This window comes from Mesocricetus auratus, unplaced genomic scaffold (assembly GCF_017639785.1).
Source record: "Mesocricetus auratus isolate SY011 unplaced genomic scaffold, BCM_Maur_2.0 Super-Scaffold_100707, whole genome shotgun sequence".
NCBI classification, from domain to species: domain Eukaryota; kingdom Metazoa; phylum Chordata; class Mammalia; order Rodentia; family Cricetidae; genus Mesocricetus; species Mesocricetus auratus.
The window spans coordinates 3582256-3607846 of NW_024429269.1; the positions used below are offsets into that span (position 1 = coordinate 3582256).

The 25591-nt window shown below is 45.7% G+C and overlaps 1 protein-coding gene across 3 annotated transcripts in view; it reads right to left on the bottom strand.

The window, feature by feature from the left end:
• The window catches only part of Kif13b (kinesin family member 13B), a 150697-nt gene that overhangs the window by 16787 nt on the left and 108319 nt on the right, over positions 1-25591 (bottom strand). For all 3 annotated transcript variants that reach the window (XR_005875153.1, XM_040740736.1, XM_040740735.1), the window contains exons 32-37: positions 23808-23900; positions 12700-12852; positions 12385-12462; positions 11139-11192; positions 4189-4300; positions 3111-3244 (exon numbers count right to left, since the gene is read on the bottom strand). Coding sequence is in view for 2 of the 3 variants with exons in the window: in XM_040740736.1 (XP_040596670.1) it covers positions 3111-3244; positions 4189-4300; positions 11139-11192; positions 12385-12462; positions 12700-12852; positions 23808-23900 (624 nt within the window). In the remaining variant the exon portion in view is untranslated. The remainder of the gene's footprint in view (positions 1-3110; positions 3245-4188; positions 4301-11138; positions 11193-12384; positions 12463-12699; positions 12853-23807; positions 23901-25591) is intronic.

Here is a 25591-nt window from a genome sequence, read left to right on the forward strand (position 1 = left end):
GCCCCTGTAAGACAACACGACGGTGAAGACACTGCCACAGGAGGTGGGGCAGACTAGCCCAGACTGCTAAGACTGGAGCAGGCCTTCAATAGGGACCACTCTTGCCCCGGCGCCCACCAGCAGAACACAGAAAGTCAGAGGCCAAGGCTACAAACGAGACAAGCCAGCTTTTGGAGAACCCACAAGGAAGAGTTTGTTTCAGTCAAAATCTCAACCAACAGGTACACAAGAGTTTCAAGAGAGTGGAGTAATGGAAGGAGGAGGGAGGACCATACATGAGCCTGGAACCCTGGCCATCTCTTCCACTGTCACCGAAACCCCCTGGCCATCTCTTCCACTGTCACAAAACCCCACTTCCAGGATGCATAGCCAAGAAGTAGCAGCATGAAGCACATTTCAAATGACCCAAGTTGAGAGAAAACGGATGTTGACACTGTCACTTTCAATTATAATTTACATCCCACAGAGCTTTAGCAGACAGGAGGGGAAAAGTGAGAGGAAGAGGTAGTGGCTCAGGGCTGGAGACAGGAGTAAGTGGGGGAGGGAGCATTTTGAGTAACTGATTCCAGTGAAAAATCCAGGGCGTTGGGAATTTGCTTTTGTGGCATGTCTATCCACCTAGGGAGAAGGTTCGCGAGTATGCCTGTCTCACCTTTGACCTATGAACAGTGCTGTCTACACAAACAAAGAGGTCCACACAGGACCACATCTCCATCTACGTGCATATAAGTAGACAGTGAGACAACTTTGTGTCTCTGACTTGCCAGGCTGATTCAGAGCAACTGCTCACTAGAGATACACTCCAGAGGAAGACAGTCAATAAGCAGAAACCTAGCAATTCCCAGGGAAATCGTTTTCATTTGGCTCATGGAGAAAGCCACTGCAAACTTAGCTGTGCTTCTGTGACATCCCGGCTCTAAACCAAGGCAGGAGAGACCATAGGGCCTGCCAGTACTCAAAAAGGGCAGGGACCAAAACTGAATGAAATGTGCTCTGGGTGTTCCTAAGATAAACGGTAGTGGGATATCTTAGAATGGCACAGAGCCGGGGCAGGGGGGTTGGGGGAGCACACATACACCAGAAGAAAAGCACCCAATCCTGGAGGGTGCTACAAGCCACACTAAGATTGCAGATTTGGTTTCATCTCCAGAAGGATTCAAAAAAACCATGGCCTTATGTAAGGTCCAGCTGCTCTGTATGAACACTTAAAGCATGGAAGGAAGTGAGCTATCCAGAGGAGAAAACCGCTTAAAGGTGAATAAATATAGAGATACCTAGATACCCAGCCTGGGAGAGGCCACCAAGGAGGACATGCTGTTAGTGACAGCAAGGCTGACAGCTTTATGCAGATGAGGACAGAGACTGTGACCTTGAGGACATGCAGAGAGGTGTCCTCACAAATCACAGCTCATGTTTTAGCTATAGCACCAGGCATTGTTGCTAAGTCCAATGTTAATTTATATTTTCATACATTTATAAAGTGTTTGTACAAGGTCAGCCTCAGCACCTCTGCTAGTGTGTGCTCAAAACTTAAGGACATTAAGGGAGCAAAAACTGTTCACAAAACCTTCCAACTCAGCCGGGCGGTGGTGGCGCACACCTTTAATCCCAGCACTCGGGAGGCAGAGGCAGGTAGATCTCTGTGAGTTCAAGGCCAGGCTGGACCAACAGCCTCCAAAACAATACAGAGAAACCCTGTCTCGTAAAACCAAAAAAAAAAAAACCTTCCAACTCTCCAGGACAATGTCAGACTGCCTTTCTGCTCCCACCAGGGGCTATGTCTCCACAGGTTGCTGTTCCCTTCCCATCCAGAGCTCATGGCTTGGTACAGGAATAGTGTGAGCAGAAGGGAGCCCTCTCTGGAAATCAGCACTTTGACTTGCTCTGCTAAGAACTGAAAATAGCTGAACAGAAGGCCCTGGTCTTCAACATGACTCCCATTTCCTTCCATCTAGACAACTGCCTGCACTAAACAACAGCTGAGAAACTGTGGTCATAGAACTTGATGTAAAGTCACCATGGTGCTTAGGAATGCAGGTGAAATGCTGGTTGTCCCCAGGTGGGTTCTGGGTCACCAAGACAGGCTGGGATGTGCAATTTTTTTTTAAGTTACTGTAGTAAACAGATAGACCTCAAACCATACTTCATGGAACAATGACAATTTCAAAACAGTGTAGTGTGTATAGTGACAAAACACTTGGAAAGTCGGCTTTGCCTGCTGAACCCTCAGTCACAGATGCATCTCCATAACTGTCATGTGGCCCTGAACTTACCTAGCTCAGTTCAGTTCAAATATTTACAAAATTGCTGTTTCATTTCGCAATCTGCTTCATGTACTGACATGCAAGCTTGTGTCACACAGGGCAGGAAGCTCTTCACATACATAACAACTTACTGACACCAATACCACCTCTCCTGAAGATGCCTCCACAGTCCTTATGAGCTACTCTGCCTCCAATGGCTCCTGGCCTACATCCCTGCCACTCAGACATTTGAAACACAGAGATGTCAAAAGATCATCTCAACAACTGCACCTACACGGCTATGTTCCCTCATTTATCATTTTCTGATGAGTTAACGCCTATATGACTGGAGGCTGCATAAAAGCAGCTCCCTGGTAGTTTGGGAAACCCTAGTACACTTTTTCTAGTATTTACTCCATTGCTAGGCAAAGTTTTTAAAAAGGAAGAAAGATAAGTGACCACTTTGAGTCAAAGAACTGATTGTCCTCTGAGAAGGAGGGGTTTAGGGGGAGTCATGATTCAAGACTGTTTGAAAGAAAAATGAAATCAAGAATTAAAAATAGAATTACATTTTCTACTTGGCAACATAAACAACACTAAGTGCACCTTCATACATTTGACTATTGTTGCACTAAGTGATATCACCATAAATCACATTAGTAGCAGACTTGGCGTTTTGTTTTGGAGCAGAAAGGATAGAGTGTCAATATGTTCAAACAGCTCTGTTATCTGAAGAGAGGGGAGGAAACATTATCACAGGCTTTCCCAGGGTTAGAAGCCGGCTCTAATGTCCTCCCTGGGCTGTTCCTCTACTTCCAGCTTTGGAATATTGACACATCAGGGAAACGTTCACTTCGGCTTCCTTACCTGGTGTAAAAGGGGAGATGACTGTCTAGCCCTTCTGTCATCACGGACAGGGAAGAGTGACTTCAGCAACTTTGGCATCTGTGGTACCAGGGACTTCACTGGGGTTAAGTAAGAGGCTGCTAAGCCACCCAGTCCTATCAACAAAACAGAGACAGACAGGACAAAATAACAACAACAATGACACATAACTTTTTCTCTATGCATCTGCGAAGTGTCATCTGTAAGCAAATCTAGCAGTATAAAGTACTAAAGGTATCTTGGAAATTATGAATAGAAAAAGATTATCACAGCCAGCCTCCACCAACTGAACAGCAATAACGAAGCCCCAAGATGCTCTACTGTGCAGAGCTCCTGCCAGTGTTGGAGGGTGATGACCCTCACTCCTTGTCAATAGCTAACACAAGGACTAACTTCTGCTCTACAGGAAAGAGAACCAGGTTTTTGTTACTTTAGTTTGGCTTAGCTTACTTGCTTGTGGTGTTCTGAGGGTTGGTTTGTTTTCGACAGGGTCTCATTACATTGCAGACCAGGCTGACTTGGAGTCAAGATATCCCCCTGCTCCGTTTCCCCAGTGCTGGGATTTAGGTGTGCCCCCCATACCTGGCTATAAATGTTAAGAACAGTGATGTTTATTAAAATAAACAATAATCTAGACAATATCAAAAAAACTAGGACTTATGAAAGCAGTCTCATAAGGAACCCAAGTCATAATTCAAAATCTTCTCCACAAAGAAGATGCCAGCCTCAGACACCTTCACTGGGCAATCATGTCAAACATAACCCATGCAGAAGAGATAAGAACTGCTTCCCAAGTCATTGTGTGAGGCCAACACAGTCATGACAGCAAAGCCTAACCATGTGAGGAAGTAAAACCTGAGTCATCGTGGAACACATATTGTTAAGTATTAGCAAGCCAAGAGGTCACAGGATGACTGACCAGAGGCATGTAGGGTAAAGTCACCCTTCCAAACATACTAACACAAAGGTAACACTCCAACCACCAGGACATCCTGATGGAACCTTTTTCTGAAAGATGCTTAAATTTCATGGCAGTGATTGGCAGAGGAAGAAAACTTACCAGGATCAGGAGACTGGTTATTCTGGGGAGAGACAGGGCGAGCTGGAGGGCCTGAAGCTATTCTGCTGGAAACTAGTGTTTGGGATACATCCTGTTGACTTTCCCATCGGCCCTGTTAAGCACAAGGACAAAAATAAGTCATTTTATTTCAAATAGTTAAGTTTACAAAAAAAAAATTACACAGTATCTCAGGGGAAAAAAACAATTAGCATTACTACAGCTTTACTCTCTCTAGGATGGAAATCTGAGTGTGTCAGCCTTCTTCAATCTTGCCACTTGCTTGGGGGGCTAATTCCCCTCTGGTGAGTCTTCGGCAGACTCCTCTCCACTTTATAACCTGTGGCTCCCAACAAGCTCCTCCCACATCCACTGCATCCTACACCTCCTCAGCACAGCCACACAGGTGAGCTGTAACTGCTCCTTCAGAAGTCAATGCCCCTTAAATTCTGCCTCGGCTCCTGTGGCTGGAGATGCAATCCTCACTCCTTCTACTCCTTCTACTGGAGCTCAGGAATGGGGTGGGGCCTCCTCTTCCTAGGGTTCTGGGAAGAGGCCTCTCAGTGGGCAGCATGGTCCTGAACCCCAAATTGTGAGCAGATCTTAAGTTCCCTTTGGTCCTGTGATAACAACTTATGTCTTCCTCACTGAGGTTAAATAACAGTTGTAATATTACTTTAAATGAGCATTCTGCCAACAAATGACCCAGGGTTAACTAGGATATCCTGAGGACTGCTAAGAAGCAGAGCAGAAATGGTGAATCCCCCAAGGCTCACGACGGACTGATGGAGGGCAGCCCCACAGGTTCCTACATGGATTAGGAATCTATCTGCTTTTAGCGGCAGCCTAAGGACTGATCATAAAATCAATAAGCCCTAAGTGATCTGGATCGTGTTCACCGCTGAGAACTCACTCAGCACTTGATGGCATTGAAAAAAAAAAAAAAAAACCCAAAACCAATGTTCTCTCTCTGGGCACTCATTAGGAAACGGAAAACAAAACAGACTCCGGGCACATGATCAGGGCAGTAAGAAATACAGTCCCAACTGGGCATCTGCACACCTATAGATCACACACTTACTTACAGATCTTAGTTTTCTATTAATTTTTTGTTTTGCATTCTAATTTAATTATCCTTCTTGGGAGGCTGCCCATTTTAGGTGCCCTGGGTGTCACAGTCAGGTGTCTGAACACTAAGGTCAGTAGCTTGAGAGGGTCTCAGCGGAAGAGACGCTGTGAGCTCTGTTCACGGTGTCAAGTTCATGCAAGGTTGTTCTGAAGACAACTTACTTCATTTCAGAGGAAATTTATTCTAATAGCTTAGGCTCTCTCGTCTGGCGGCTGACACAGCCACACTGTGTCCCTTAGGAGGCTGAAAGCTGATCTGCAGTCAGTCAGTAACAACTGGAGGAGGTGTCACTCCCCGGGGGCACATGGTGCACGGCCACCATGAGGATGAAGCACATCGGTGGCTCCTCCTGCCTCACACCCTGGATTCTGAGTGTGGATAAACCACAGGTGCACACAACACTCTGACAGCGTAAGCACAGCAGGCCTGTGACAATGGCAGACAGTGACCACGGCACCCCAACACAGATCCCTGTAGTCAGGGCAGACAAGGAAGTTCACTGTCACCTGTGCCCAGCCTCACTGCCCAGAGTCAGGATCCCAGCACCCTGGCATATCTGGCTCTGCTTCCTAGGGACAGATCTAATAAGGAGACCGTTGGGGCCCCACTTCTATGACAGCACCCAGAGCTACACAGAAATCCACTAATATGTGGTTCTCCTCCCCCTACACAGCTCCCCAGAGATGAACAGAATATCGGGGGGCTGCCCATGGTCGTGTGCCCCCCACCATCTCATCAGGGACAGGGACAAGTGCTGACTTTGCAATAAGCTTGACCTGCCTGACTATGCTAGTTTCTCCCTTTTCTAAAATGTTGGAAGAGAGAACAAAAACAACCAAACAAAAGCAGCTCCCCAGAGATGAACAGAATATCGGGGGGCTGCCCATGGTCGTGTGCCCCCCACCATCTCATCAGGGACAGGGACAAGTGCTGACTTTGCAATAAGCTTGACCTGCCTGACTATGCTAGTTTCTCCCTTTTCTAAAATGTTGGAAGAGAGAACAAAAACAACCAAACAAAAGCAGCCACCACTCAAATGGACTTCAGAGGGAACAAACTTGGGACTGTGAGGAGGAGGGACTTAGAAACTTTGCTGTGGAATTTTCTGGGCTCTCCCCAACAGCTCGGAGCCAAGGTGAAAAGGCATGGCACCTCCTCACTCCTGCGGTTGGGCTCACCTGGCACTGCCTCCTCTATCCCTAACTCATCTGCTCCTGCTCAACTTCAGCATCAGCCATGGAGACACTGGAAAACTCACCTGGCTTCATCTGGGTCCCCACACAGAGAGAGACTCTTTATTCTAAGAGGCAGAATTCAAAAAACAAAACCAAACCCCTTAAGATTTTGAGCTGGCTCCCAGGCTGGAGGCACAGCCAACCCAGCAGTCTCCATGTCCACCTGTGGCCTTCCAGCCTGCCCCTGCTCCTCCACCAAATACAATTCTTGGGCTTTCTGTAAAAGACTCTGACTTTGGCGAGGAAAGTGACAGAGGTAAATAAAAAGATATGCCATGTCATTTCCAACCCCCAGACTGCTCTAATGTAGCTGAAGGGTGACTCATGTTTGGCATTTCTAGAACCAAAGCTGAGAGGATGGAAGTTCCAGGAAGCTTTGTTAACTCCACACACAGAAGGTACCAGCTGACTTGAACTTCATCAGGGACACCTGAGCGCTGGGAAGACAGCTCAGTGTAGAGCACTTCCCTGGCACATTCGGTTCCCGGGATGTCAAAAGGCACCACAAAACAAAGCCACTTCAGAGGACAACACACTGCCCCACTTAGTACAAAGGCATCTCCTCTAAAGTGGCTTTAGGAATGACAATGTTGACAGCTGTCCTTGCTTCATAGTGCAAAGGCCAGCAAAAACCCGAAATGAATTCAGCATCGAGATACCCAGTGGTAGTAAACGGTCATAAAGAACCCGTTTTCAATACACCCACTAACAATCTCTTTGGAACAGAGGCAAAACATCTAGTAGCTATAGGTCGAAACACCACTTCAGTATGGTCGCATATCATATTTTTAACTGGAAGACATCCCGAGAGTGATTTCCTTTAGGCTCTAAAGTGATAATCAAGCTCTTTAATTAATTACCTTATCAACTCAATTCTGGTGAAGCAATTCTGATTTTAACATGTGAAGAGTGTCAGTAAATAAGGACAGGGATGCAGGCACACCTCCCACTCAAGCTCACACATGCACACACACATGCAATGCAGGTGCACTATCCCACTAACTGAATTCTTTAGGGTCAGTCTCTCAGCCCCGCCTACTCCTGTCTTCTTGGCACCCTCTAAATGGCATTCCTGCTCCCAAGGATGGCTCTCCACTCAGCATGAGATCACAAACATGGTAAGGAAAACTGGAGCTGGCTAGCAGACGCTCTTCTTTGATAAGCTGTAGTGCTCTGGTTACCCTGTGATGTCTGGGACTCCACACTTCACATTCTAACCTACAGCGTGTATCTGTAGCATGGGACTGAGAGCAGGAAAAACATTAAGGGAAAAACCAGAGCTGACCTGATACAAGTCTACAACATAGACATAACTAACATGAGTATAAGTTTTGATGATTCCAAAATGCATTTTCTAGTATTTTTAGGATCACCATGTCTGGGTTGAAACCTGTAGGACTCAACTCCTCAATTCCCTGAACATTAAATATTTCCTTGTAGAGAAATCAAGATGGTCTGTTTGTGTAAAGTTTAGGGCTAAAAGAATGTTTGGATTATTTTTGCCCAAGTGCCTGTGCATGTATATACATGTGCTTGAGGGTAGTACTTAACCATACCACAGGTATATAGTTTGTTTCCTCTTCCACTATAAGGATGTGGCAGTGCTCGCCCTAGTACCCATGCCACGTCACTGTGTATAAGCACTGCTGTTGGTAAGGGGTTGGCTGGTCCTTTGACTTTCTATTAATTTAAACACTGTCCAGATTAAGGAATGCTCCTGTGTACCATTATACTCTGTACTGTCCTTGGGTGTATATCCTCCAACAGTTATGGAAACTGTTGCTAGGGCACTTGCGCAATGGTGCTATTCTTTAGCTGTGGTTGCTCTCACAATTAGAATTCTATTCAGGGAATAACTTGGAGATGACACCAGGTACCCTGAGCTGCTTGCTGGACTAAGGAACTGATTTCTGAATTTCTACCACATCTAAGACCCTCTGGACTGAAAGAATACAGCTGATTTTTCTTCTAGGCAGGGTTTCTCTGTGTAGCCTTGTGGACCAGGCTGGCCTCAAACTCACAGAGATCTGCCTGCCTCTGCCTCCTGAGTGCTGGGATTAAAGATGTGAGCCACCACGGCCCGACCATAACCCATTTTATATAAACATAATGAGACACGTAATGATGTCCTTAACAGGCCACAGGGTGAACCCTGACCCTTACTTCTGGGGGAAGTATGGTTCTTTTCTCACTAGTGAGAAGGTATGACTTCAAACATGTTTGGGAGCTAATAATCTTTACAATGTTCTGCTTTAGATCATACTACTGTGGGGCCCTCCACAGGAAATGGGGGGCTATTCTGTGACCCCATTCATGTGGGCTGACATATTCTTGTCTGCTGCCATCTGTCCTATATACAGGCATCTATGACAGAGCAGTTCTCCTCCTGGTCCAGGGGCAAAAGCAAAGCCTAAGGTAATACTCAAGGTGATTACAGCCAGCTTCACAGGAGGACACAAAGGGGTGGAGCTGACAGCCAAGGAAGCCAGGTTTCCTGATGCCACAACACAAAGAGATAGGGTCAAGGTCTAAAGACAGAACATCGTTCCAAGCCCCAGGCAAAGGCCACACCTCTCTGAGGTCTACAGGAAAGATTTGGGAGACCAAATCACCAAGACAGAACCCATCACATGAGTCAAATCTGAGCAGTGGAAACAAGAGTGCCATTTTCTCCAAGTTATTCAGGAACCCCAAGAAATCCAGAACAAAAAAGGGCAGCTTCTAGGACAGTAACAAGAACATGTAATTGACTCTCAACTCAAGCAATACAACAGAGGCAGACTGCCAGTGGCTCAGTCTGGTCTCTCCTAATGCTCAGCAGAAACAGTCTGGAAAGGTGCAGTCACCCAGCCGTATTGGTCCTCGTCCTAGATGCTGTCTCTTTACCTACCTATCCACACACACAGTTTCACCTGCTCTCCCCAGCCTGTTCTCAGTAATCTACTGTCACAAAGCCTGAATGGCATCTCGTCCTCTCCTTCCCCAGCCATTTCTTCCTTCCACAGGATCCATCTCCGTGGTGTAACTGTCTCTCTCCTTTCTTCCCCAAGGACAGCTCTTTTCCCCTCCATAGTCTTTCCAATCCAAATAAGCTTTCCCCCTTTGCACTGACGACTGCAAGCAGCACTCTAGAGCGCTCTACAAACCACAGCCAACAGCAGGATGGCTAGGGCGCAGATAGACCGCTTAGATTGTCCGGTCCAAGCCTGACACCCCAACTCTTCTGCACCACTGCTCCTCAGCACACAGTTGACTCAGGATTTCCAAACAAGGCCCCTCCTCCCTGGCTCCACTCCACTCTGCTATGGACAAGAGTGTTCACCCTGTGCCCGTGGTCATGTGACTTCTGCACCTGCCTGTATACACCACGGGGTCACCACCTCACTGCAACCCTTGCAGATGGTTCTTTATCTGCCTCAGCCTGGGGTGCAGCATCCTTTGTCCTCTTTCCTGTTACAGACGGAGCATGGCCCCGCTCTCTGATGCAGATACTACTGCTGGCTTTCAATGTCTCCACTCTGAGATAAGGAAAGCATGAGAAGATAGAAAAGCAGAAATCTCAGCCACTTCTTAAGAGGAACTTGTAACTCAGGCTGTGTGTTAGATGCACCTCCCTCTTAATAGTTCCTATATTCACACTTAAAAATCCTCCCACAATCAAGTTCCCGACAGCTCTGCTTCCTTCCACCGGACTGAAGCAAGGAAGAACACACAGTTCTGTCCAAGACCATGTAAAGCATCCACTAGCTGAGCAGCTCCTCCTGTGTCTATGTGTGCATGTGTACTCGTGTGTGTATGTTTTCACGTGTGGGTGTAGCTCTGTTGTCAGGCATGTAACAGCATCTAGGTCTTTAAGATGAGTCTTAGTCATTAACTTCATCATCATTGTTTCACACTTTCATAAAGAAAATGCCAAACACCGGTACAGAATAATTAACAAGAATAGAAGTAGTCTCATGAACACCATTTGGCTTTAATGATCATCGTCAATCAGCCAACCTTTATCCCCCCCCCACTGCCCCTGAGTCATTCTGAAGTAGTCCCCTCACATAACACTGCCACTATGACAATGCAAGCTCTGGGCCTACTCTAGAGTCATCCTGTCAACACAGCACTAACACTGAGCCCGGCACCTCAGAGTGACAAGAACAAACTGTGTGGGAAACACCCAGATCAGGCAGCTGCAAGGGGCACTGACCTTTTTAAGCAAACAATAGGGAGTTTCTGTTTGCATCAAGCTCTGTTACTGGGATTTACACATTTTCTTTTTTTTCTAACAAACAACAGTAATTATAAATACATTTTTCTTATTCTTTTTAAGTTTTCTATCATATCATAGTTTCACTATTATAAATCCAATTTGAAGGTTTTTCTTCAGAAATAAAAGGATTATTACAAGCAGAAAGATACATTTTAGCAAAAATGAACTTTTTAATTGTCACAGTAAGAAGGCGTTAGTGGATCTCAACAGCAGGGTCAGAGAAATAAATGTGGAACTCTTTCCAAAAGACGCGCTGTAGCTCAGATGTGTAGGAAGAGTTCAGATATGCACAAGTACAGAGGTTTGAGAAGATGAAAGTGTAACTCACCTTGTTGTTGCCCAGACTGTGGGATGGGCTAAGCTCCTGCCGGCTTCCAGACAACTGGGGAGAGATAATGCAGGATTAGTGTAAAAGCAGACAGCATCTAGAAAGGTCCTGCTTTGAAAATCAAATCAGGCGGAGCCTGATAGCACAGGCCTGTGCCTGTGATCCCAGCACTTGGGAGGAGAGGCAGGAGTATAAGGCCAGCCTGGCTCCATCTCAGTCAGAGAGAAATAGTAAGACATACCCTCAACCAAACAAGGCAAGATGGAGAAGAGAGAGGCCGTGAAGACCAGGACTGAAGACCAGTATCTCTGAGATGTGAAAACCACTGAGCAGTTACTAGCAACTTCCCATGGTGGTTTACCTAGGCTCTAGTGTCTGCTATACACTAAGGTGACACGTCACTGGGTCTGAACAGAAGACATGTCACCCCTTTTATTTAATGCCACTGAACCCTGCCATGGCCTGAGTCTTCTAAGAAATAATCTATTCAGATTATAGTATCCCAAATACCAAATCTCTGCAGAATCAGTATGTGTTAATAACTACTGAAGTGACTTGGAAAGGCAGTGGCATTTCTACATTCCTGAACCCGCAGGCTCTCCATTGGGAAACTTGTCCTTCCTGTCACTCGCAAACACAGGTTTGAGTCAGCTGTTCTTTCCTACAAAGCTGAGCAGCTGAGGACAGAAGCGCACCTACTCTTCATACCCACATATTCATGGGAATAAGCCACTGGTGCACTTCCCATAATCATCTCCATATTCAATAGGCATATAAATTATACCCTTTTTTAATCAACAATCTCAGCCATAGTTATGAAACACACATAACCTGTTTTACACATTCATACTACCCTAGATGGCCTTCAAGTAATTCATCTACAAACATACTGCAAACTTTCTAATTTAAAAATCATGAATTAAAGCCCAGAAAATGACTCCCATCCCCTGGGCAGGCAGCTAGCTTGTATTTAGCTCCACACACTTTTGTGGCCTCCCAGTGCTCCGCTGGGCAGGTGGCGGAGGACAAATGAGCCATGTGTTCCCATGACACTCAAGCAAGTGTCCTGGCTCCAGCAGCAGGCACAGTGGCAGAGGGGGCACAGATGTGACAAGGGAAGGGACAAGGCACTTAAACCAGCACAGAGAAGTTACAGACAGCTGAGATCCCTGGCAAGAAAGCAAATAGGCATCCAAACAAGAGGCCAGAAGGCTGCCTGCTCTACAGTGGCACAGGAGGGACTCACTCTGTTCATGCTGGGAGAGCTAATACTCCTCCGGTTCAGCTTCCCTTTCCCTGTCAGCTGTTCCTTCACGGCCACTTCCTGGGGATTGGAAAAAACGTCAAGAAGAGGTACATGTGAGAGAGAGATGCACTCCAACACACATGGTTTAAGGTTTTGCATGCTCTTTAAATGCTAGCCATGGCTAGACAAGATAGGACAACCCCACTGCCATCACTGGATTATGTGAGAGTAAACTCTTGCAACACCACCAAACTCCAGAAAGTCAAGTATAGACACCAGTGGCGCTCTACCGCAGCACTGCTGGCCATCACCGACCTGACGAAGGCGGTCTAAAGTCAGGAGGTTTTCCACAGCCAGCACACTCCTCAAGTACTTCTCAATACAGGCCTCGGAGTCAGCAGAAGCCGGGTTTTCCACATTAGCTGCCATCCTTGCCAGCGCCTCTCGCTCCTCCACTCCCTGGGCATCCTGAACAACAGAACACACATGATAAAATAGGCTGAAAAAGAAAGCGTCACAGGTATTTCACATGCATGCATGCACACTTCATCCAGGAAAACAGAAAGACGCTTGGTAAAACTACACTGAGGCATCATTGCAGATACTTCACATCTACATGCTCACATACACTCAAAAACATGCTTACAGGTACTGGATACATGCAGTCACACATACAAACACATATATCCACAGAGCTCTAAATTAACAAAATTCAATGGAATCCAAAGTTCCATTTTAACATCTGCTTTTAAAACTCAAAATGGGGGAACTGCACAGAGCTCCCAATCCCGGCGGGAGCATCAGGTAAACAGGCCAGCTTCCCGGCCTGTGTTCCAGAGCCTGCAGATCGCCTGGGAACTGCACAGAGCTCCCAATCCCGGCAGGAGCATCAGGTAAACAGGCCAGCTTCCCGGCCTGTGTTCCAGAGCCTGCAGATCACCTGGGAACTGCACAGAGCTCCCAATCCCGGCGGGAGCATCAGGTAAACAGGCCAGCTTCCTGGCCTGTGTTCCAGACCCTGCAGATCGCCTGGGAACTGCACAGAGCTCCCAATACCGGCGGGAGCAAAGCACCCCAGACTCCAGATCTTCTCTCCCACCAACGATTCCAGGAAAGGAGAGGAGGCTGGGAGTACAGGGAAGTAGCTGTCCCTCTGGCATCATCAGGTAAACAGGCCAGCTTCCCGGCCTGAGTTCCAGAGCCTGCAGATCGCCTGGGAACTGCACAGAGCTCCCAATCCCGGCGGGAGCATCAGGTAAACAGGCCAGCTTCCCGGCCTGTGTTCCAGAGCCTGCAGATCGCCTGGGAACTGCACAGAGCTCCCAATCCCGGCGGGAGCATCAGGTAAACAGGCCAGCTTCCCGGCCTGTGTTCCAGAGCCTGCAGATCACCTGGGAACTGCACAGAGCTCCCAATCCCGGCAGGAGCATCAGGTAAACAGGCCAGCTTCCCGGCCTGTGTTCCAGAGCCTGCAGATCACCTGGGAACTGCACAGAGCTCCCAATCCCGGCGGGAGCATCAGGTAAACAGGCCAGCTTCCCGGCCTGTGTTCCAGAGCCTGCAGATCGCCTGGGAACTGCACAGAGCTCCCAATCCCGGCGGGAGCATCAGGTAAACAGGCCAGCTTCCCGGCCTGTGTTCCAGAGCCTGCAGATCGCCTGGGAACTGCACAGAGCTCCCAATCCCGGCAGGAGCATCAGGTAAACAGGCCAGCTTCCCGGCCTGTGTTCCAGAGCCTGCAGATCACCTGGGAACTGCACAGAGCTCCCAATCCCGGCGGGAGCATCAGGTAAACAGGCCAGCTTCCTGGCCTGTGTTCCAGACCCTGCAGATCGCCTGGGAACTGCACAGAGCTCCCAATCCCGGCGGGAGCAAAGCACCCCAGACTCCAGATCTTCTCTCCCACCAACGATTCCAGGAAAGGAGAGGAGGCTGGGAGTACAGGGAAGTAGCTGTCCCTCTGGCATCATCAGGTAAACAGGCCAGCTTCCCGGCCTGAGTTCCAGAGCCTGCAGATCGCCTGGGAACTGCACAGAGCTCCCAATCCCGGCGGGAGCATCAGGAAAACAGGCCAGCTTCCCGGCCTGTGTTCCAGAGCCTGCAGATCACCTGGGAACTGCACAGAGCTCCCAATCCCGGCGGGAGCATCAGGTAAACAGGCCAGCTTCCCGGCCTGTGTTCCAGAGCCTGCAGATCGCCTGGGAACTGCACAGAGCTCCCAATCCCGGCGGGAGCATCAGGTAAACAGGCCAGCTTCCTGGCCTGTGTTCCAGACCCTGCAGATCGCCTGGGAACTGCACAGAGCTCCCAATACCGGCGGGAGCAAAGCACCCCAGACTCCAGATCTCCTCTCCCACCAACGATTCCAGGAAAGGAGAGGAGGCTGGGAGTACAGGGAAGTAGCTGTCCCTCTGGCATCATCAGGTAAACAGGCCAGCTTCCCAGCCTGAGTTCCAGAGCCTGCAGATCGCCTGGGAACTGCACAGAGCTCCCAATCCCGGCGGGAGCCAAGCACCCCAGACTCCAGATCTTCTCTCCCACCAAAGAGACCAGGAAACTACAGGAACCAGGGAGACCAGGGGAGTAGCTGTTCCGGATCAGGTACAACAGGACCCAGCATAGGGTCCAGGGGACCAGGTAGAAGGCTAAGCGCCCCAGATTCCTGTTCTTCTTCTCTACCCACAGACCAGCATTTGGACAAGGCATAGAAGAACCACCAGATTACTGGACTTACTAGCACCCACCAAAAGGGAACTCTGGTCCCCAGACCAGAAAGGGGCTCTTTCTGCACCCACTAAAAGAAGAGATGGGAAAGAGACAATACAAAAACACAGTCAGCAACAGAAAAACAAATATGACACCGCCAGATTCTAGAGACTCCACACCACCAAGACCCCAATATTCAAACGCGAAGGAAGCAGAAGAGAACGATCTTAAAAGCACTTTCATGAAAATGATAGAGGCCCTAAAAGAGGATATTGGAAAATCCCTCAAAGAAATGGAAGAAAAAACAAACCAAAAAATGCAAGAAATGGAAGAAAAAACTAACCAAAAAATGCAAGAATTGGAAGAAAAAACAAACCAAAAACGGCACGAAATGGAAGAAGAAATGAAGCAAAAAATGCAAGAAATGGAAGAAAAAGCAAAGCAAAAAATGCAAGAATTAGAAGAAGAAACATACCAAATAAGGCAGGAATTGGAAGAAGCAACAAAGCAAAAAATGCAAGAAATGGTAGAAAAAACAAAGCAAAAAATGAAAAAAATGGAGGAAGAAACAAACCAAAAAAGGCAGGAAAGGGAAGAAGAAACAAAGCACAAAATCCAAGAAATGGAACAAAAAGCAAACCAAAAAATGCAAGAAATGGAAGAAAGAACAAACCAAAAAATTCATAAAAGGCAACAAACGGACGAACAGATAAACAGAAAATTGCAAGAAGCAATGCAAATGCTGCAAGGGTTGAAAACTGAAATAGAGACACTAAAAAAAACACAATCTGAAGAAAGGCAGAAAATAGAAAAGCTGGACAAACAGTCAGGCACTACCAATACAAGCATTACCAACAGAATAGAAGAGATGGAAGAGAGAATCTCAAGTGTTGAAGATACATTAGGAGAAATGGATTTATCAACCAAAGAAAACCTTAAATCCAACAAATCCTTAACACAAAACATCCAGGAATTATGGGACACCATGAAAAGACCAAACCTAAGAATAATAGGTATAGAAGAAGGAGAAGAAATCCACCTCAAAGGGGCAGAAGGCATATTCAACAAAATCATAGAAGAAAACTTTCCCAACCTTAAGAAAGACATGCCAATGAAGGTACAAGAAGCCTACAGAACACCAAATAGAGTGGACCACAAAAAAAATCCCCTCGCCACATAATAATCAAGACCCCAAACATACAGAATAAAGAAAGAATATTAAGAGCAGCTAAGGAAAAAGGTCAAGTAACATATAAAGGCAGACCTATCAGAATTACACCTGATTTCTCCATGGAAACTCTGAAAGCCAGAAGGTCCTGGATAGATATTCTACCTACACTAAGAGACCATGGATGCCAGCCCAGACTACTATACCCGGCAAAGCTCTCAATCACTATAGACGGAGAAAACAAGATATTCCATGACAAAACTAGATTCAACCAATATGTGTCCACTAACCCAGCCCTACAGAAAATTTTGGAAGGAAAACTCCAACCCAAGGAAGCTAACTACAACCAGAAAAACATAAGCATTAGAGAATCCCTCTCTACCAACAGCCAAAAGAACAAAGGGGCGAAATTCCACCCATAATTCCACCAACAACAACCATCGCAAATCGAAGAAGGATGAGCAATCAATGGTCATTAATATCCCTCAATATTAATGGCCTTAACTCACCCATAAAAAGACACAGACTAGCAGAATGGATTCGAAGACAGAACCCTTCCTTCTGCTGCATACAAGAAACACACCTCACCCTCAAAGACAGACATTACTTGAGAGTTAAAGGTTGGGAAAAAATTTTTCAATCAAATGGACCCAAGAAACAAGCAGGGGTAGCAATCCTAATATCTAACAAACTAGACTTTAAAATAAAATCAATCAAAAGAGATGAAGGAGGTCATTACATACTCATCACAGGTGAAACCCACCAAGACGAAGTGTCTATCCTGAACATCTATGCCCCCAATACAAAGGCATCCACATTCGTTAAAGAAACATTATTAGAACTTAAATCTCATCTAAAGCCCCACACAGTTATAGTGGGAGATTTCAACACACCACTCTCACCACTAGACAAGAATACCAGACAGGAACTCAACAAAGAAGCAAAGGGTCTAATAGAAGTAATGACCCAACTGGGATTAACAGATATCTATAGAACATTTCATCCACATAAAAAAGAATATACCTTCTTCTCACCACCACATGGAACCTTCTCAAAAATCGACCACATACTTGGCAACATATCAAACCTCAGCAGCTACAAAAAAATTGGAATAACTCCATGCATCTTATCAGACCACCATGCCTTAAAATTAGAATTCAACAACAACACAAAGTGCAGAAAACCTACAAACTCATGGAAATTGAATAATGCTCAACTGCACCATCCCTGGGTCAAAGAGGAAATAAAAAAAGAAATTAAAGACTTCCTCGAACTCAATGAGAATGAAGACACAACATACCCAAACCTATGGGACACTTTGAAAGCAGTGCTACGGGGAAGTTCATAGCACTAAGTGCTCACATGAAGAAACAGGAAAACAGTTATACCAGAGAATTAACATCACAGCTAAAAGCTCTAGAACACAAAGAAGCAAACTCCCCCAGGAGGAGTAGACGCCAGGAAATAATCAAATTGAGGGCTGAAATCAACAAAGTAGAAACCAGGAAAACAATACAAAGAATCAATGCAACGAAGAGTTGGTTCTTTGAGAAAATCAACAAGATAGACAAACCTTTGTCCAAACTTACCAAACAGCAGAGAGTGAACACGCAAATTAACAAAATCAGAAATGAAAAGGGGGACATAACAACAGACTCTGAGGAAATCCAGAGAATCATTAGGTCATACTTTGAAAACCTGTACTCCACAAAATTCGAAAATTTAAAGGAAATGGATGACTTCCTGGACAGCTATCATTTGCCAAAACTAAATCAAGAACAGATAAGCAATTTAAATAGACCTATAACCCCTATGGAAATAGAAGCTGTCATCAAAAGTCTCCCAACCAAAAAAAGTCCAGGTCCAGATGGCCTCAGTGCAGAATTCTACCACAAATTCAAAGAACAGCTTATACCAATTCTTCTCAAAGTGTTCCACACAATAGAAGCAGAAGGGTCTTTGCCAAACTCTTTCTATGAGGCTTCAATAACCTTGATCCCCAAGCCACACAAAGATACAACCAAGAAAGAGAACTTCAGACCAATATCCCTCATGAACATTGATGCAAAAATACTCAATAAAATACTGGCAAATCGGATCCAAGAACACATCAAAACAATCATTCACCACGATCAAGTAGGTTTCATCCCAGGGATGCAGGGATGGTTCAACATACGAAAATCCATCAACGTAATCCACCATATAAACAAGCTGAAAAACAAAAATCACATGATCATCTCACTAGATGCTGAAAAAGCCTTTGACAAAATCCAACATCCCTTCATGATAAAGGTCTTGGAGAGATCTGGGATAACAGGGACATACTTAAACATAATAAAAGCCATATACAGTAAACCAACAGCCAACATCAAACTAAATGGACAGAAACTCAACGCAATTCCTCTAAAATCAGGAACAAAACAAGGCTGTCCACTCTCTCCATACCTTTTCAACATGGTACTTGAAGTTCTAGCTATAGCCATACGACAACAAAGGGGGATCAAGGGGATACAAATTGGGAAGGAAGAAGTCAAACTTTCACTGTTTGCAGACGATATGATAGTTTATATCAGTGACCCAAAGAACTCTACCAGGGAACTCTTACAGCTGATTAACACCTTCAGCAAAGTGGCAGGTTACAAGATCAACTCAAGAAAGTCAGTAGCCCTACTATATACAGATGATAAAAGGGCTGAAAGAGAAATCAGAGAAACATCACCCTTTACAATTGCCACAAACAACATAAAATACCTTGGGGTAACGCTAACCAAACAAGTGAAAGACCTGTATCGTAAGAACTTTGAATCTTTAAAGAAAGAAATTAAAGAAGCCCTCAGAAAATGGAAAGATCTCCCATGCTCTTGGATAGGTAGGATCAATGTAGTAAAAATGGCAATCCTGCCAAAAGCAATCTACAGATTCAATGCTATCCCCATTAAAATCCCAGCACAATTCTTCACAGACCTTGAAAGAACAATAATCAATTTTGTATGGAAAAACAAAAGACCCAGGATAGCCAAAACAACCCTGTTCAACAAGGCAACGTCCGGAGGCATCAATATCCCTGACCTCAAGCTCTATTATAGAGCTATAGTCCTGAAAACAGCTTGGTATTGGCACAAAAATAGACAGGCAGACCAATGGAATCGAATTGAAAATCCGGGTATTAACCCACACACGTACGAACATCTGATCTTCGACAAAGAAGCTAAAAATATACAATGGAATAAAGAAAGCATCTTCAACAAATGGTGCTGGCATAATTGGAGACTGGCATGTAGAAAAATGCGGATCGATCCATGTTTATCGCCATGCACAAAACTTAAGTCCAAATGGATCAAAGACCTCAACATAAATCCAGCCACACTGAACCTCTTAGAAGAGAAAGTGGGTGGTACCCTTGAAAGAATTGGTACAGGAGACAGCTTCCTGAACATAACACCAGTAGCACAGACAGTGAGCTCAACAATTAATAAATGGGACCTACTGAAACTGAGAAGCTTCTGTAAGGCAAAGGACACAGTCAGCAAGACAAAAAGGCAGCCCACAGAATGGGAAAAAATATTCACTAATCCCACATCTGACAGAGGGTTGATCTCCAAAATTTACAAAGAACTCAAGAAGCAAGTCTCCAAAACAGCAAAGGACCCAATTAAGAAGTGGGCTGCAGAACTAAATAGAGAGTTTTCAATAGAGGAGTCTAAAATGGCTGAGAGGCACTTGAGAAAGTGCTCAACATCCTTAGCCATCCGGGAAATGCAAATCAAAGCAACTCTGAGATACCATCTCACTCCTGTCAGAATGGCTAAAATCAAAAACACCAATGACAATTTATGCTGGAGAGGATGTGGTGAAAGGGGGACACTCCTCCATTGCTGGTGGGAGTGCCAACTGGTTCAGCCACTTTGGAAAGCAGTATGGAGATTCCTCAGAAAAATGGGAATAAACCTACCACAAGACCCAGCAACTGCACTCTTAGGCATATATCCAAAAGATGCCCATTCATATAACAAAGATGTCTGTTCCACTATGTTCATAGCAGCTTTATTTGTAATAGCCAGAACTTGGAAGCAACCTAGATGTCCCTCACCCGAAGAATGGATAGAGAAAATGTGGTACATCTACACAATGGAGTACTATTCAGCAGAAAAAAATAATGGAATCATGAGATTCGCAGGCAAATGGATGACACTAGAAGAAACCATCCTGAGTGAGGTAACCCAGTCACAAAAAGAGAAACATGGCATGTACTCTCTCATATATGGATTTTAGACATAGATCTGGGGAGTGCCAGCCTACAATCCTATTGCCAGAGAGTCTGGGAAACAGAAACTTCATTTACTGGCTGGTTAAGTACTGAGCTGAACTCAAGAAAGCCAGTATCAGAGAGGGAGGACTGATGATCAAAGGGATTAAGACTGGGCTGGTTGAACCCCCAGAAACAGCTGACCAGACAAAGGTTAACTCTTGAATCCCAGGCATCAGCCTGGGAATCCAGCATGGGACTGATCAAGACCCCCTGAATCTGGGTGTCAGTGAGGAGGCCTAGGTAATCTATTGAGCCTTGGACAGCAGATCAGTACCCATCCCAAGTATACACACGGTCTCTGGACTCCCATAGAACAATGTGAGGTGCACTCTCACCCTGAACTCTTGGGGAAGGGTCTAGGCCCTGCCCTATATGAAATGACAGACTATGGACACCCCCATGGAGGGCCTCACCCTCCCTGGGGGAATGAGGGGATAACGGGGGGGGGGGGGGATGGGGGGAGGGCACGGGAGGAGGGGAGGGAAAGGGAGAGGGACCTCGTACTGACTTGTGAAGCAACCTTGTTTCTTATCTAAATTTAAAATGGAAAATAAAAAAAATATTAATAAAAAAAATAAAAATAAATAAATAAAAAAAAAAACTCAAAATGAACTTTCCTCCAGAAATCATGTACAATCATTAAGTACCAGGATGACCAGGAAGGCTGGTTAAACAGCAGCTTTCATGAGAATTCCAAATACAGTTGTTCCCACTTCACAAACATTCACTATCAATAACTGATTAGAAAGGATTCTGTAGATATTCAGAAATATAACCACCATGACAACAGTTCTGCAAGAAGGTAGCATCCCTGAGACTCACAGGAGCTGGGTCAGACCACTAGACAAAGTGGAGACCTAATAACCGGTTCCCAAGTGGGATACTGATGCAGTATAGAGAAGGGAGTGGAAGAGGGCAGGGCAAGGCCCTACCTGCTGCAAAGCAGCCTGCCACAGACACTCAGTACTGAGTTCTAACACTGCCTGAGTGCTCCCTGGAGAGCAGCACTGGCCAAAGGCTCTGGAGAGCAGATGTGAAATCCTACTCTGTTCTACTGAGCTGCCTGTGCTCATAAACAGGAAACGGGCAGGTCAGAAGGGGATGAGGAAACAATATTTGCTGCCTCTGAAAGCCTAGCCAATTACCAACCATCCAATCACACAAGCGTGCTTTGCTTTAAGCTAATTTACCCTACAATCCTTCCCTTTAAACTCTTAGAAAGAACAATGAATGAAGCACAGAGTAATCTTTTCTAGGGCCAAGATTTCTCAATCAGTCGGCTGCTGCAAACAACTTCTGTTCTGATTGACTGGCTAATGACTGCTGGGGAATGAATGCAGGGCCCCACACAGGCTGTGCAAGGGCACTGTCACAATTACAACCAGCCCTGGGCTGCTGGGGGATTGGCTTATCATAGGTTCTCACTAAGTAGCCCAGACTAGCCTCACATTTATGATCATCCTACCTCACCTTCTAGGATTATAGACATGTACGCACCCCTGGCAACAGCCTGGTTTTTAAATATCCAAGAGGCTTCACTTCAAGTTAAATAGCTAAATAATGTTTAGTATATAAGACTGACTTTGAAAACCAGGAAAGAAGGAATTACCATTGGATGCTTTCAGAGATACAAATTTTTCGACATAATGTGACAGGCAAGACAGTGCAGAGGTTCCTCCATCTTGTATTCTTGCTGAGGCTATTTCAGGTTTAACTAGAATTTGGTCTCCTTGATAGAGAATATCATGAAAAATTACCCATCTCTATTCTAGGGGCCCAAGGTCAGGATGTCCTAGCTAACTTAGCCTGTGTGTGCAGAATCCCCTACAGGTAACCATTTATCTTAGTTTCTATTAAACTGCTTGTTTCTGTGAAGCCCCTAAGTAGCTGTGGAGTGAGATGCCAGATGTGGTTTTTGCTTTCAAAAACCCTGTGTTCTGGACACTCAGGGTCACATGTAGGCCCCCAAATACCCGGATGTGGTCCTAGCCAACTAGAGTATAGGCTTGAAGTTGGCTATAAACTGTGTCTGAGCAGTCACCTCTGGTAGTTTCCCTGTTAACAAAGCCCAGGTGTTGGCATCTGCTTGCCTCCTTTTCACTGAGTTAAAGCGGGTGTTGACTGCTTACTATTACAAACTCTCAGGCCTAGTGAAGACCAGGAGGCAGTGCCAACAGTGTGTGGGGAGGCCCCAGGCTTCTCCAGTACCTGTGGTGCCCTCTCCCCACAAGACTCGGATGCAGAGGAAAGCATGCAAGCTCACTTGGCTAGCAAGGAGCAGAAACTGGCCTTCTGGTTCCACATCAGATAGAAGTCTCCACACTGGACTGTTTCTGCCCTCTGTGACTAACACAATATTGTTACTGTCTACCATATCTTAAAAGAAGAAGCTTTTCAAAATGGGAGTTCTTGGCTAGAGAGATAGCTCAGTGGGTGGCTGAGCTGCAACCCAAGTCTGGTAACCTTACTTGGATCCCTGGAGCCAGGCAGGACTCCCAAGGCAAGATGGGAGGCAGACATAGAACTGGCTGCAAGCTCAATGGCCAGTTAAATAACAAGAGAATTATTGAAACAAAATGTTAAAATCTCAACATCTCAACTTTTAAAGACCACAAACACATTGAGGACTCATCAAAAGCATTTCCCGGGGGCTGGAAAGATGGCTCAGAGGTTAAGAGCACTGACTGTTCTTCCAGGGGTCCTGAGTTCAATTCCCAGCAGCCCCATGGTGGCTCATAGTCATCTGTAATGAGATCTGGTGCCCTCTTCTGGCCTGTGGGCATACATGCAGACAGAACACTGTATACATAATAAATAAATCTTTATTAAAAAAAAGCATTTCCCTATATAGATGGTCCATTTTTTACATTTATTTGTTTATAGTAGAAGAGATGCAAGTGCCATAACACTTGTGTGAAGGCAGAGTTGGTTCTTGCCTTTGACCATGTGGCTTCCAGGGATGGAACAAATTTGGGTCATCAAGCATGGCAGCAAAAACCTTTCCGACAGCCGGGTGGTGGCGGCCACGCCTCTAATCCCAGCACTGGGGGAGGCAGAGGCAGGCGGACCTCTGTGAGCTCGAGGACAGCCAGGGCTACACAGAGAAACCCTGTCTCAAAAAGACAAAAGCACCTCTCCCGCTGAGCCACCTCACCAGTCCATGTCACTGACCACAGTATTTCATGGGTAGGCGACTTTTCAAAGAGCTAGCTCATCAAGTGTTTACTTCCAGTTCTTTACCTCTGGAATATTGGAGACAATTTCAAAGGTCACTCCACAGCCAGGAATAGAGCTCCGATGAGACATCTTTTTGAGGAGACTTTGAGCAAAGCCCTAGAGAAAAAATAAAATAGACCATTATTCCCTAGCTCTTTACTATAACAAAGGGTACTGTTCACTCAGAGTCAATATAAGAGCAGGTGGGCAGTGGTGGCGCACGCCTTTAGTTCCACCACTTGGGAGGCAGAGGCAGACGGATCTCTGTGAGTTCGAGGCCAGCCTGGTCTTCAAAGAGAGTTCCAGAGCAGCCTCCAATACAATACAGAGAAACCCTGTCTAAAAAAAAAAAAAAAGAGCAGGCTTCTGACACAGTGTGTGAGAGTCCTAGCACCAAACACTTCAACACAGAACCAACAGACTGGCACCTACAGTGTGCAGAGCTCCAGTCCTGCACCCGTCTAGGGAGAAGTCAGACCTAGAATCTGGAAGCTGCCACCAGGCATCTGGATAAACTCAGAAGACAGAAGATACAACAAAATGACCTTCTAAGCAAGATGGAAGTAAGGACTGGTGATGCTCACACTGTTCTCCTGCAGCACGACAGACATCTTGTACCATGAATATTGACAAGTTCAGGCATTAAATTCTTGACCAAAGCAGGATCGTTATGAAGGATGATTTAAGAGTGCCTGGTCATTGTTTATGCTGACTGCGCTCTTTGCACAGTTAGGAATTGAACTGTTGAATTAATGCATAGATGACTCATTTGGAGATGCTGCGAAGATTGAACATTCTGCAGAGGTTGAAGAGAGCAGCCATGAGGGCGGAATACAATTGAATAAAGATAAGAAGAGAGAACAGTGAATACACATGAGGCAAAAGGTGAGGCAGAAACATGAAAAAAACCAAAGGAAAGAAGAAAACCATAATCCTATCTAATAATGATTGAGTTCCCATTTGGTGATCATTAATTACTTTTTAAAAGAGCCTGTCAGCTGGAAGGCTGACAGCACTCAGGGGGCAAAAGCAGGCAGACCTGTGAGATCAAAGCCAGCCTGGTCTTGAAAGTGAGTTCCAGGACAGTCAGGGTAACCTTGATTGTTACACAGAGAAACCCTGTCTCAAAAAGCCAAAAACACAAAAGCACCTGAGGTTGACCTCTAACCCTCCCCTAACATCCCCCACCCACCTCCTCCCCGACAGAGCTTCTTGGAATGGAAGAGGTCATCCACTTCCTTCATCACTTTAGGGGCTCAGTGATGCCTTATAGCACTCAGACAGAGACAGACACATGGTCCAGGCATGGCCATGACTTCCCATGAGTGGTAGAGGGTGGTGTCACTCTATGTTACTATCTGCATGAAGCAATGACATCTCCCTGCCAAATGTGTGTCACTGTTCTACATGAAGAAGCAATGTAAAGGAATTATAGGATGGAGGAAGTGGCATGGCTTAAAATACTTCCACCAAATCACTCCAACTGGGAAGAAATGAACACATTTCTCCTACCCAAAAATCCATGGTCACTCCCCTGTGCCCTCTCTGTTAGTAATATTGCAGGTCAGGTGGCCATGAAAGCTGAATTAGAAATGGAAACTCACTCTTGAAGAAGCTCCCTAGAGCAGCAGGCCTCTCTCCATCCCTTTAGACTTCCCAGAAGAGAGACACAGAGTGAGGTGGAGACCTGCAAATACTCTACAGCTAACCCCTGACCTGGATTTTATTGATGTTGGGCCGGGGAGCTAAGGAGCTGTGATTTTTAACAGCATTATGCCAGTCTTCATTTCAGAGATTGATATCAGGGT